The following is a 14,833-nucleotide window of genomic DNA, read 5'->3' on the forward strand; positions in this document are numbered from 1 at the left end:
AGCTCTACGGTTCATTTATGTGAACGGCAGAAATCAGAGAAATATTTACTGAGGGGAAACTACTGCAGTCAGTGTCTTTAAAGCAGAAGAGAAACACCTCCTCTGACACACGAGGCAGGATCAAAGAGACGAGTGAAGCTCTGAGCTGAACAGTTGCCCTGGTTCATCTTCACATGTGAAGGAACGAGTGCTTGTAAGACATAAACATCGCACTAAACATGTAAAACACTGGTGCGAACTGAACTCAAACACACTAATGATCTGAACAATCTCTTAGATGAGCCAGACAGTATTACATTATGTTATGCACTTAAATAGAATAAACATTTACTGAAAGGAAATATATAAAAACTTATTTGATTTGAGCTAGGCGCAAAGCAAGAGTTCTCATTTCATTTAGATTAATTTGACGGATAAAGAAACTAAAAAGAGATAAAAACAAAAATATAGAAGTATTAATATATGTACAGTACATACCAAAAGTTTGGACACACCGTCTCATTGAAAGAGTTTTCTTTATTTTCATGACAATGAAAATTGTAGAGTCACACAGAAGGCATCAAGGGCTATTTGACCAAGAAGGAGAGTGATGGGGTGCTGCTCCAGATGACCTGGCCTCCACAGTCACCGGACCTGAACCCAATCGAGATGGTTTAGGGGTGAGCTGGACCGCAGACAGAAGGCAAAAGGGCCAACAAGTGCTAAGCATCTCTCAGGGAACTCCTTCAAGACTGTTGAAGACCATTTCAGGTGACTACCTCTTGAAGCTCATCAAGAGAATGCCAAGAGTGTGCAAAGCAGTAATCAAAGCAAAAGGTGGCTACTTTGAAGAACCTACAATATGACATATTTTCAGTTGTTTCACACTTTTTTGTTATGTATATAATTCCATATATAATTCCACATGTGTTAATTCATAGTTTTGATGCCTTCAGTGTGAATCTACAATTTTCATAGTCATGAAAATAAAGAAAACTCTTTGAATGAGAAGGTGTGTCCAAAATTTGGTCTGTACTTTATATGTATGTAATGGTAATGTAACTAAGATTACTAATTTTAGGTAATTTATTCTGACTACATATGAATTAATTTAGATTACTTTTGACTCGTTTATAGATTTAAATGGAATTATTTATGACCATTAACCAACAGCAGAGAACATGCAAATGCATTGTTTAAGTTAATATTGTAGGACAGAGGGATTTGATTGACTTTTTTTTTTTTTTTTTGATCACTTTAATAAAACAAACATTAATAAACATGAAATCCGCAATGACATGGCCAAAGTCTTCCAGGTTTTTTTTTTTTTTTTTTTTTTTTTTCAGATTAGTTTAGTAACTGTAATCTAAATTGTCATTCATTTACTACCCAGCTCATTCTCAAAGGGCATAAAGATCTAAAAGACACTGTTATACTGATGGACTGTTTTTAATAAAATTTGGTGCTGTACGTACCAGGAAATCAGTTACACATAGATGCTTAAAATTCTTTCGAAAATCTCATAATGTAGTCCAGAGGCACATGAAACATGTGAGATTCCTGAGAGGTTGCATAGTCTAGACACATATGTGTGTTTGAGGTCATGCGCTGCAGTATTTCAGCCTCTGAAGGCTGTTACCTGTACACTTGTACATAGACTCGTGGTGCTTCCATGGGCCTCCACAAGCGTGGCTCGTACACATACGCCATCCTTACAGAACAGGAACAGTACAGCCAAAGCTGTGAGACCCAGCGGTTCTCAACAAGTCAGACCGCAATTTACAACAAAACATTAAAACACATTTGTGGGGAGAAATCGGTTTATGATACTACATAAACACTCTAAAGAGACATTCCAGATATTAAAGGTGCCATATGCAGAAATTGAGGTAAACATATCCATAACATGACCTACACGCATCAAAAGAATGAGAAGAAATAAAGGCGATGATGTCATTAAAAAAATGTCAAGTTATAGTGCTGCAGAGATATCAACCTTAATTAGCATTAGCATTACTAGCCCCGGCCCGACAGGTGTCGTAATACCAGTTTCGGCCGTGGGAGGCGGTATGCGGGCAACATAACAACCAGCCAACCTGCAACGAATACACGAATAACTCGCAGGGCGTACCTGGACCTGATGTCAATCGTGTGGAAAGTACAGCCCACTACTTTCAGTTCAGAGAAGAGAGCGGAAGGATAGCTGAAGCCCTTGGCAAAAGACCAACACCCGCTACAGGGAAACAACCGCGCTCGGAATCACAAATCAAATCTGATAAGAATACCAGAGTAAACATCGGCACTGCTTTTAATCGCTGGAGACAACTGATGGACCTGAAAGAAATGAGGTTTGACTCCGAACTTGCAAGTTAGATGCTGTTAGTATTTCGCTAGAAGTTTGTTTTATATGTTTGTGTATTTGTTTTCGGGAAGTTATAACATAGAAATGTATCGAAGGCTGTTCGATAAACGCGCTAATGTTAGCGATGGCTAACCGTTGCTGCGTTTGATAATTAGCTAGCTATAACTTAATGTTACCCATTTATTATATAGGGCTGTGCTTGTCTTTACTCATGCGCATCTCATCAGTAAAGACGCTCCTGTAATTAGGAGTATATCTCCAGTACGTGTGTTCAGATCAGGATTGCCAGGCTTTCACAACAAATCCTGCCCAGTTGCTTCTCAAAACTAGCCCAATCTCGCTTCCAGAAGGTTCCCCGATAAAACATTGCTTCCCGGGGTTAAAATATAGTTTTTTTTAGCAGGGTTGCCTTGGTATAATTAGCATTTTAGGGGCTAAATATCACGTTATTTGTATTGGGGTCGCTGTGACCAGCAGACATGAAAAACAACCACCACAGACTTGGCAACACTGGTTGGCATTTACTACACGGAGCCGTAATTCACTGACAATCTACACAACATCGATGTTAAAATCGCAGGCGATTCTTTGTCGATTTTGAAAGCAATTTTGTGTTAGTTGTCGGTAGACTAAGGCTCTGTGCAGTTACTGCCGCTCCACCTGAAGCAGTGTTGCCAAGTCTGCGGTTGTTTTTCATGTCCGCGGTTTGAAGCAATCCCAATCCCAATAACGTGATATTTAGCCCCTAAAATGCTAATTTTACCAGGGAAACCCTTCCCAAAAATTTATATTTTAACCCCGGGAAGCAATTTTTATCGGGGAACCTCCCGGAAACGCATTTGGGCTAGTTTTGGACTAGTTTTAAGAAGCAACTGGGCAGGATTTGTTGTGAAAACCTGGCAACCCTGATCTGAATGCACATGCTGTAGATATACTTCTAATTACAGGAGCGTCTTTACTGATGAGAGGTGCATGAAAATCGCATTCGATTGTTTGCACAGCCCTATGTATCATAACTAACCTGCTCTGTCTAGTCTGTTGGTCTCCGTGTCCTCTTTGCTTCGTGGTTTTTCTGTGCGTGAAAAAATTGATGTGTGGCGTGAAAGCGTGTGAAAAGAGTCAACTGCGTGTGTCTCACGGTGAATGCTTGAGAGTTGGCACATTCGTTCTCAAGCAGAATAAAGGACAGGTTGATTATTGCTGTTTAGCGTTTGTATTAATCTATGATGTGTCCCTGTTTGCCTACAGGGACATAAAAAAATAAATTAAAAGTGATACGTGGACCAAGGTGTCTGAGATTGTTCATTTTAAGTAAAGGATCCTAATATTTCGTCCACAACAATATTTAATGAGGTTATAACTCCTTGTGGTTAGTCTGCATGAGATCAACAAGCTTGTTTGCTTTGCTGCCACTTTAAATACAAAATAAACATTCGATCTACGTTAGAGCGTCTGAGCGCTCACAAATCTTTCTGCAGCGTCGTGAGCAGAGCGGCAAGAGCGATTTTTGACGCTCTAGACGCCGGTGGTGTGAACGCACAGTTAGGCTTCAGCTATGGCTGTAGTGTTGTTGTGAAAGTAGGGGCGGAGCACAGAGACTATGCCGTTTCTCGTTTGTTACTCTAGAGTAGACCAATTCACTTTATTGAGGCATACTGCCCCCATCTGGTATGGAATGTGGAGTATGATTTGTTTTTTTTTGCCAAACATTACAGATGGCACCTTTAATGCACCAAACAAACTACAAACTAAACTTTGAGCTGAAAATGCTGTACCTGCGGGTTTGTGGGCACTGCTGTTCATTGCATGTGCGGTTACTGAGGGGTCGAGGGACGGAAGCACACAGGTAATCAGAATACGCTTCATCATCAAAAGTACAGAAGACCAGACGTGACTGGTAACCTAGAATATATGGAAAAAGGATTGCAAAATTACAGAAAAATATAAACCCTTTTTCAGTACAGATATGCCAACCATGAATAAATGCATAACAAATACATAAGAAAATCCCAACCACAACAATTGCATGCAGGGCATAATATTATCAGCCTACAAACACAATAGTTCTCAACCAGAAAAATGCACCTGTAAAAAATATTTTACAGGCGCATCTCAATTAAATATTATGTCGTGGAAAAGTTAATTTATTTCAGTAATTCAACTCAAATTGTGAAACTTGTGTATTAAATCAATTAATAAAGTTGTTTAAGTCTTTGGTTATTTTAATTGTGATGATTTTGGTTCACATTTAACAAAAACCCACCAATTCACTCTCAACAAATTAGAATACTTAAGACCAATAAATAAATATATATATTTTTAGTGAATTATAGTGAATGTTCGTTTACTTTACATGTACTCAATACTTGGTAGGTGCTCCTTTTACTTTAATTACCTACTCAATTTGGCGTGTAATGGAGGTGATCAGTTTGTGGCACTGCTGAGGTGGTATGGAAGCTCAGCATCTTCAAATAGCTGGTAAACAAAAGGAAGCATGAAGTGCTCCAAGATTTCTTGGTAAACGGGTGCAGTGACTTTGGTTTTCAAAAATCACAATGGACAAACACCAGCAGATGACATTGCACCCCGAATCATCATAGACTGTGGAAACTTAACACTGGACTTCAAGCAGCTTGGGCTGTGAGCTTTTCCACACTTCCTTCAGACTCTAGGACCTTGGTTTCCAAATGAAATACAAAACTTGCTCTCATCTGAAAAAAGGACTTTGGACCACTGGGCAATAGTCAAGTTTTTCTTCTCCTTAGCCCAGGTAAGAAACCTCTAACTTTGTCTGTGCTTCAGGACTGGCTTAATTAACAAGAGGAATATGATATCTGTAGCCAAATTCCTTGCATGTCTGTATGCCTTGACTCAGTCCATTCCTTGTGAAGTTCACTCAAGTTCTTGAATGGATTTTGCTTGACAATCCTCATAAGACTGTGGTTCTATCGTTAGATGTGTATCTTTTTCTTCCACACTTTTTCCTTCCACTCAACTTTCTGTTAACATGCTTGGATACAGCACTCTGGGAACAGCCAGCTTCTTTGGCAATGAATGTTTGTGGCTTACCCTCCTTGTGGCTCAGCAGTCTTCCCCATGATTGTGTAGCCTAGTGAACCAAACTGAGAAACCATTTTAAATGTTCAGGAAACCTTTGCAGGTGTTTTGATATGATTTGCTGACTGACATGTCACCATATTCTGATTTGTTGAGAGTGAATTGGTGTGTTTTTGTTAAAAGTGAGCCAAAATCATCACAATTAAAAGAACCAAAGACTTAAACTACTTCAGTCTGTGTGCATTTAATTTATTTAATACACATATTTCACAATTTGAGTTGAATTTCTGAAATGAACTTTTCCACAACGTTCTAATTTTTTGAGATGCACCTGGACATAAGACAAAACAAGCATTAAGGCTTCAAAAAAAAAAAGTATATATATATATATATATATATATATATTCAAGATTCAAGCTGTATTTTTTTTATAATTAGTTCCCTCTAAACCTGTAATTTTTATTTGTGATCCAGGGGCTCCCACAGTATTGGAAAGCCTAGATATATGGATGCATAGATGGAAATAAGCTCTAAAATTTAAATTGCTCAGAAATGGCTTATTGAGCAAACATGGGAAAAGTACACATTTATTGGTGATAAAAAGTTGTTACATTTTTTGTTTGTTTAAAGTTTGTTTTTGATTAGTTTTTATGTCTTTTATTTTTTCAGTTTCATGATTGATTTTAACTAACCTGTTAATTAGTTCAGCTCTCCTTTATTTGTTCCCTGATTATTTGTTTCTTTTGTTATGGATTAAGAATGTTCTGTTCTGGTGTGCCTCACTGGTCTGGGCCCATGTCTGCTTATTGTTTAAGCCCTCAGTTTCCTGTTCCCCTTTGTCCTGTATTGATTTGATTTGTTTGTGTTATAGTGGTTGTATTTTCCTACTGTTTCATGTTTTTAAGAGATATTAAAACATCTTCCTAAGGATCTTTTGGTTGCACTTTATTTTACAGTACGTGTACTAACATGTACTTATAGTGTACTTACAGTGTATTTATCTAAGAAAGTTTTGGTAATACAAGGTAACTACATGGGGTAGGGTTAGGTTTAGGGGTAGGTTCAGGGTTAGTACCTAGTTATTACATAGTTATTGTAATTACTATAATAAGTACATAGTATGTACATGGGGAACAGGACTGTAAAATAAAGTGCTACCGATCTTTTTCATTGTGTGCTTCACTGCACCTAAAAACCCATGAGAGAATGCAGAAACAAAACAAGGATTTAATAAACCGGGCTGAAGATTAACTCCTCACCAACAGCACGGATGACCTCTGGAGTGGTATGTGGAGGAGTTCTTGGAAAACTCCCATCTGGTGAGTTGAAGCAATACATTTCTCAATGCCTGCTTTTGGATGGGACTGAAGTTATAAATATGAGTTATGTCAGTTCCTTTCTCCCGTTGATTGTAATAGGCCCTTAGTGAACTTCATTGCTTATGTCCTCTGTCTGAACAATTCAAATGTTGTAGTTGATGCAGTTTATGAGTGCAATCATTATCATCATTCAGTCTCCATCCGAAAGCATGTGGGCACTCCAGCTCACCTAAGCCTGCACCCTCCATATACCTTAGCACTGGGACCATGTCACCCAGTCCACCTGTCTTTCCCCAAGACTGAAAGATGATTTCTAACAGAGCTGACCTGATACCTAAAGTGGCAGATCCAGCCTTTACTTTCTTCTGGGTAGTTCTGAAGAAGACGACTTCTTCTATCCAGTCTTCAGCCCAGAGTCTGTTCTTGAATTCTCTCCAGAGTGTCAGCCCAGTCCTAAGATTGCTAAATCTCCTGACTCCAGCCCATGAGTACAGCTAGTGATGGCTCCAGCCCTTGAGCACAGCCCAGTGATGGCTCTAGCTCTTAAGTACAACCCAGTGAAGGCTCCAGGCCATGAGCACAGCTCAGTAGTGGCTTCAGCCCTGGAATTCAGCCCAGTGTTGGCTCCAGCCCCAGAGTACAGGCCGGTTATGGCTCCAGCCCCTTGGTACAGCTCAGTTATGGCTCCAGCTGTGGAATTCAGCCCAGTGTTGGCTACAGCCTGAGTATAGCCCAGTGATGGCTTCAGCCCCTGAGCACAGCCAAGTGGTGGCTCCAGCCCCTGACCAGAGTTCAGTGATGGCTCCAGCACCAGCGTACAACCCAGTCTCAGCTTCAGCCCCTGAGCACAACCCAGTGATGTCTCCAGTCCATGAGCACAGCTCATTTATTTTTGCCAGCCCCTGAGTATAGCCCAGTGTTGGCTCCAGCCCCTGAACACAGCCCAGTGTCGGCTCCAGCCCCGGAGTACAACCCAGTGATGGCTCCAGCTTTACAATTCAGCCCAGTGATGGCTCCAGCCACAGAATACAGCCCAGTTATGGTGCAAGCCCCTGAGTATAGCCCAGTGTTGGCTCCAGCCCCTGAGCACAGCCCAGTGTCGGCTCCAGCCTCGGAGTACAACCCAGTGATGGCTCCAGCCTTTGAGTACAACCCAGTGATGGCTCCAGCCTTTGAGTACAACCCAGTGATGGCTCCAGCTCTCAAGTACAACCCAGTGATGGCTCCAGCTCTCGAGTACAACCCAGTGATGGCTCCAGCTCTCGAGTACAACCCAGTGATGGCTCCAGCCTTTGAGTACAACCCAGTGATGGCTCCACCTCTCAAGTACAATCCAGTGATGGCTCCAGCTATCGAGTACAACCCAGTGATGGCTCCAGCCTTTGAGTACAACCCAGTGATGGCTCCACCTCTCGAGTACAACCCAGTGATGGCTCCAGCTCTCGAGTACAACCCAGTGATGGCTCCAGCTCTCGAGTACAACCCAGTGATGGCTCCAGCTCTCGAGTACAACCCAGTGATGGCTCCAGCTCTCGAGTACAACCCAGTGATGGCTCCAGCTCTCGAGTACAACCCAGTGATGGCTCCAGCTCTCGAGTACAACCCAGTGATGGCTCCAGCTCTCGAGTACAACCCAGTGATGGCTCCAGCCTTTGAGTACAACCCAGTGATGGCTCCACCTCTCAAGTACAATCCAGTGATGGCTCCAGCTCTCGAGTACAACCCAGTGATGGCTCCAGCTCTCGAGTACAACCCAGTGATGGCTCCAGCTCTCGAGTACAACCCAGTGATGGCTCCAGCCTTTGAGTACAACCCAGTGATGGCTCCACCTCTCAAGTACAATCCAGTGATGGCTCCAGCTATCGAGTACAACCCAGTGATGGCTCCAGCCTTTGAGTACAACCCAGTGATGGCTCCACCTCTCGAGTACAACCCAGTGATGGCTCCAGCTCTCGAGTACAACCCAGTGATGGCTCCAGCTCTCGAGTACAACCCAGTGATGGCTCCAGCTCTCGAGTACAACCCAGTGATGGCTCCAGCTCTCGAGTACAACCCAGTGATGGCTCCAGCTCTCGAGTACAACCCAGTGATGGCTCCAGCTCTCGAGTACAACCCAGTGATGGCTCCAGCCTTTGAGTACAACCCAGTGATGGCTCCACCTCTCAAGTACAATCCAGTGATGGCTCCAGCTATCGAGTACAACCCAGTGATGGCTCCAGCCTTTGAGTACAACCCAGTGATGGCTCCACCTCTCAAGTACAACCCAGTGATGGCTCCAGCTCTCGAGTACAACCCAGTGATGGCTCCAGCCTTTGAGTACAACCCAGTGATGGCTCCACCTCTCAAGTACAATCCAGTGATAGCTCCAGCTATCGAGTACAACCCAGTGATGGCTCCAGCCTTTGAGTACAACCCAGTGATGGCTCCAGCCTTCGAGTACAACCCAGTGATGGCTCCAGCTCTCGAGTACAACCCAGTGATGGCCCCAGCCTTTGAGTACAACCCAGTGATGGCTCCAGATCTTGAGTACAACCCAGTGATGGCTCCAGCTCTCGAGTACAACCCATTGATGGCCCCAGCCTTTGAGGACAACCCAGTGATGGCTCCAGCTCTCAAGTACAATCCAGTGATGGCTCCAGCTCTCAAGTACAATCCAGTGATGGCTCCAGCCTTTGAGTACAACCCAGTGATGGCTCCAGCCTTTGAGTACAACCCAGTGATGGCTCCAGCTCTTGAGTACAACCCAGTGATGGCTCCAGCTCTTGACTACAACCCAGTGATGGCTCCAGCCCTCGAGTACAACCCAGTGATGGCTCCAGCTCTCGAGTACAACCCAGTGATGGCTCCAGCCTTTGAGTACAACCCAGTGATGGCTCCAGCTCTCGAGTACAACCCAGTGATGGCCCCAGCCTTTGAGTACAACCCAGTGATGGCTCCAGCTCTCGAGTACAACCCATTGATGGCTCCAGCTCTCGAGTACAACCCAGTGATGGCCCCAGCCTTTGAGGACAACCCAGTGATGGCTCCAGCTCTCAAGTACAATCCAGTGATGGCTCCAGCCTTTGAGTACAACCCAGTGATGGCTCCAGCTCTTGACTACAACCCAGTGATGGCTCCAGCTCTCGAGTACAACCCAGTGATGGCTCCAGCCTTTGAGTACAACCCAGTGATGGCTCCATCTCTTGAGTACAACCCAGTGATGGCTCCAGCTCTTGATTACAACCCAGTGATGGCTCCAGCTCTTGATTACAACCTAGTGATGGCTCCAGCCCTTGAGTACAACCCAGTGATGGCCCCAGCCCATAACCACAGCTCAGTAATGGCTCCAGCCCTAGCATTTAGCCCAGTGATGGCTCCAGCTCCAGAGTCAGCCCAGTGATAGCCCTGGCCCCAGAGGATAGCCCGGTGTCATCTCCATCCCCTGAGCACAGCCCAGTGTCGGCTTCAGCCCCGGAGTACAGCCCAGTGATGGCTCCAGCCCCTGGCCAGAGTTCAGTGATGGATCTAGAATCTGATAATCACTGTCTGATTAAATTATTTTAATTATTCAGAATATGTTGCCAATAGTTTCTTTACATAGACAAGGTTTGAAATTAGCATAAACCTCCAGAATGTTTTTATTTAAATATTTTAATTATTTTACAGAATTTTAACATATTGTCACTCCTATTGTCTGTAAATAAAAAACTTTTGTCATCACAGCAGAAATATCAGAAATACCTCTGAATATCATTTTTGAGTCAAAAAGGTTGCGATACACTGTACTAATAGTGACATTAGCTGGCTTTACCCTTGTTAAAAATGTGAGAATTTGGTCCTTATTTTGCTTTAATGACAACATGAACAGGCTGGGGTGATCAGTGTAAGTTAGTGCATATGCAATGATCCTGTTCTACAGAAGAGTAGATTTCAGTACTTACAAATTGAAGTCTGTTACTGATTACAAATTACATATTGAAAACTGTAGTTAGTTACATAATGTTGGTTACTTGTTTAAGGTAATACATTCATACTACTTTTGAGATTACTTTCAGATTACTTTTTATCAAATTTGTTTTAAACTTACCATCAAAGTACAATACTGATATAAAAAAGTAAAGAAAAACACATTCTATATTTATGTCAATATCATACACCAGGGTTTCTCAAACTGGGCTTAATGTAATAACTGCAGCAGGGTTAATAATTAGTAAAATCATAAAATGTTTAAATAATAATAATTTAAACACTTGAACGCTAAAAATATAATACATTTTATTTGTTCTTCTGCAAGTCAATGTGACCATTAACCAGCATCAAAGAACTGTAAAAATGCAAATGTATTGTTAAATTACTGAAATTTAAGAAACCTTTCTGAGTTATTTCAAGTAAATACTTTTAAGGGATCTGGCTGACAAAAAAAATAGGGAATACCTGCATTATATGAAAAAAATATTAATAAACATGAAAACAACAATGACATTATAGGCCCAAAGTCTTCCAGGTTTGAAATATTTTTGTTCAGATTTCCATAATCACCAGTTACAACATAAACAGCTGTATTCTGGCACCCAACCCCCGTTCTGCTTTCCTTCTTACTAGATATTGATAAAGATTGTTATTATGCATCATCATGTGCATCTCACCAACAGCAGCCCTCCCAAGCTTTGATGATAAGTGTCTTAACTGCAACTGCTCCTGATGTACTTCAGTGAAAACAACATCCAAACTGCCTCAAGATTTCTGCTGCAGCTAGTCTTTAATCAGAGATTAAATAAACCAGAAATTAAACATCCCCTTCATACTCTTCAAACAGTGCCACTTTAGAGCTTTCCTTCCACAGGATATGCCACTGGAGCCGGTTGGCTTGATACACACCTTATCTGTCCTGATCAGTACAGGGTGTTTGTGACACAAATCTATGCATTTTTAACAGAATCCACAAAATGCCCGTGTAAAAAGCCTGGTTAGCTGTTTATGGCAGTAAACCGAATTTGAACTAAACTGAGCTGAGTGATTACACTACAGTCTTAAGAGCTGCTTTAAATCCTAAAATAGTTTCATAATTTGACATTGTTATTTTACAGTACATCGTTAACATTGTTATTTTCCTGTTTATTTATGTGAAGCTGCATTAAATAATGTAGATGTTACCATTATCATATTGCTAATTTTTCAGTGTATACAAATGAGACTAAATATGCACTCATTTGCAAAAACATCCAAAACAGAAATCTGAACACTGGATAAAGCCAGGTTCAAAGTTTCTCTTGTTACCACTCTGTAAATAAATACTGTCAGAATCATATTAAAGGCAGCAAAAAAGCATCATGTTTTTATGGATATAGTGTTACATATATCAGCTTACATAACACTATTATCTAAACAAACCTCTCTGTAAAGCCCTTAAGAAAACAGACAGGAATGAAACTTTCAGTCAAACTTGCCTGTTGTATCTTGCCTTAAATGTACAGACACTCTTCCCGTGTCCTTCTACAAAACCCAGCGGCTGAGCCTGGCATATTTCCTCAGTGCAAACTGCTTATTGGTGCTCATACTGACCTGAGCTGCACTCCTTGCTGCAGGCAGACCAGGAGCCATAGCTCCAGTAATATCCCTCCATTGAGCGTCCGTTCGGCAGATAATACTCATACTCCACTCCCTCATTGTCCTCTTGAGTGATTAGCTGTAGAGAAACAGACACTGGTGGTCATAGTGTTCTGTGGAAAATATGTCTCAAACAGGTGAAGGCAAGCAGCACGTTTTTGTTTACATTTTGCAGGCTCTCCTTCATTGCAGTGCCTCACTATGAAACATGCAGCTCATACATTTATTCAATTAAATTGCACTAGCCACTTCCAGTTTTGTTTTGATTAATTGTGAATTCTACTTCCAACATTAATTAACACACTCAAATCTAATAGGAATCCTTAAATGTGCTCTCACCTCTATCACTAGGGGCTCAGTGGTCGGGCCGCGGCCTGTGATTATCTCAGGAGTATTTTCCCCCTCGGCTCCTCTCTGGTAATACAGCACAGTGCCAGCAATAGGTGTGGAACGAGAGAAGTCGATCACCCAATGTCCGTTAAGGTAGTACTCACCACGCAGGTTTTTGATTGCTGTCAGAGGAAAAATGCAAGGATACAAAGGTCAATGATGCTGATGAATGGATTAGGATCTTACTCCCATACAGTGGCGTCTCGTTGAGGGAGGCACAAATGGGACGAGGATGATTTAATGTTAATAAAATTTAGAATTCATTTTAGTTCATGTCTTAGCCAATCACCATTGAGTGTTCACTTTAGCGCTGAGGAGTGTTGAGAAAAGAAACCTCACAGAGGAGCTTAGCCTCCCTTCTGGTACAGTATATCAACCAATCAACATAGAGAATTATGTGATATTAGTTTGAACATCTCCAGCTGCACTGATAATTTACGATGTACTTATGATGAGTAGTGATATTTAATGTTGAATCACCAAAAGATTTATCAAGCTGTCATTCAAACAGTATATATACACAAATTAAAAATAAAGAGTGAACACGTCTGAGCTGGATATAGGCTACAGCAGTCGTCTTAATTATACAGCACACCCGACTTTTAAGAAGGGATATTATTTTCTGGTTACACTTTATTTCGATAGTCCACTTTAGATATTCTACCATCTATAAGTAACTTTGTAACTACATGTCAACTACATATCAACTAAATTTGCAACTACATGTCTACTAACTCTCAGAGTACACTGTTATGGTAGGTTTAGGGTTAGTGTTAGGGGTAGGGGTAGGTTTAGGCTTAGTATAAGTTGACAATAAGTTGACAAAGAAAGTGTTAGAAGATATTAAGCAGACAGTCTACTAATACTCTGCTAACTGCTAGTTGACATGTAGTTGCAAAGTTACTTACTGCTTGTAGAGTGTCTAAAGTGGACTATCAAAATAAAGTGTTTCCTATTTTCTTTATGTTTTCTGACTAAAATCAACCAAAACACCATTTTAAAAAAAGTTAAGCAAATAATAATTATTATCAGTAGGGATCCATAAACCAATACAATTAGTGCCTCCTCTATTTTAAAACCCACGAGCCACCGCTGCTCACATACACTCACCAAGGTAATTACGCGTTGGTACTGTTTCCTTAATGCTGATTGTGGTCGCCCCAACAGGGATGATGAACATCTGATTGTAACCTGTAAGCAAGAGATAAAACGATTTTTTCAGGCACAGGAACATGCATCTAAAATGTAAATGTGGTTATATTTTGGGCGCATTTACCTTTGGGCAGGTTTCGCATTGAGAAATTGTTTTTGACTAGACTGCATGACTGTCCGTTTCCTCCACACTGTAGACAGGGATCCTCCTCCTGGAGCGAATCCAGCATGTTATCACAGCCGAGACGCTGTGAGCAGACAAAGAACAGACACAGTGCTGTAGTTCTCTAAACACCATACAAGTTCAAGGTAAAAGACTTCCTGTGGCTGCACGATTTAACAAAGATGCTGTTGTTCAACTCCACACTGAGAGATTCTTAACGTCCACTGAGAAACCTCAAACAGCCAATTAAAGGCTCTTAGAAAGCTCACTGTTTTCACTCTCTTCCTACTTTTAAAATGTCAACTTTAAAGCAATTGTGAATATGATAATTATTCTAAATAGACCTCATTAAAAAACCAAGAACAAATGACTAAATGTTAAAATGAATTCCAAGAATTTAAAGCTCTTAGGCACGCAAAATATTTACTAAACCACAGCAGGCAAGAAAGCACCTGCAGAAGGGATGTGCAAAACTGCATATTTCCATAATTGACCAGTGAGTTGGGTGGGATTTCTTGATAAGAGTCGGATTTAAAGGGTTGGATGACTGAAAAAGAAAATGATATCATAAATTTCTCACGCTTCATGTTTCATAACATTTGATGTGCTCTGTGTACATGTGCTGATTAAAGATTATATGTGTATCAGTGTTATTTTAGTATCACTAATAGACTATTATGTTTTATTTTAAGTGCTATTTTCTTAACTTTTGTTAAAGTTTCACCAATTTATTAATTTTTTTGTCATTTTTATTAATAATATTTACATTTTTCATCTCTTTATGAACCTTTTGAAGCATCAAAGTTTTGATTGTTTGGACTTTCA

The 14,833-nt window shown here is 41.1% G+C and overlaps 1 protein-coding gene across 3 annotated transcripts in view; it reads right to left on the reverse strand.

Annotated features, from left to right (window-relative positions):
* paplna (papilin a, proteoglycan-like sulfated glycoprotein) overlaps nt 1-14,833 on the reverse strand; it is a 43,850-nt gene that overhangs the window by 17,765 nt on the left and 11,252 nt on the right. For 2 of the 3 annotated variants that reach the window (XM_026285271.1, XM_026285270.1), the window contains exons 8-13: nt 13,970-14,093; nt 13,804-13,884; nt 12,643-12,815; nt 12,259-12,382; nt 4,117-4,243; nt 1,619-1,690 (exon numbers count right to left, since the gene is read on the reverse strand). In XM_026285271.1, coding sequence (XP_026141056.1) covers nt 1,619-1,690; nt 4,117-4,243; nt 12,259-12,382; nt 12,643-12,815; nt 13,804-13,884; nt 13,970-14,093 — 701 coding nt within the window. The remainder of the gene's footprint in view (nt 1-1,618; nt 1,691-4,116; nt 4,244-12,258; nt 12,383-12,642; nt 12,816-13,803; nt 13,885-13,969; nt 14,094-14,833) is intronic. The other variant, XM_026285272.1, reaches the window with a different exon arrangement.

The sequence above is a fragment of the Carassius auratus genome, chromosome 17 (genome assembly GCF_003368295.1).
Source record: "Carassius auratus strain Wakin chromosome 17, ASM336829v1, whole genome shotgun sequence".
NCBI classification, from domain to species: Eukaryota; Metazoa; Chordata; class Actinopteri; order Cypriniformes; family Cyprinidae; genus Carassius; species Carassius auratus.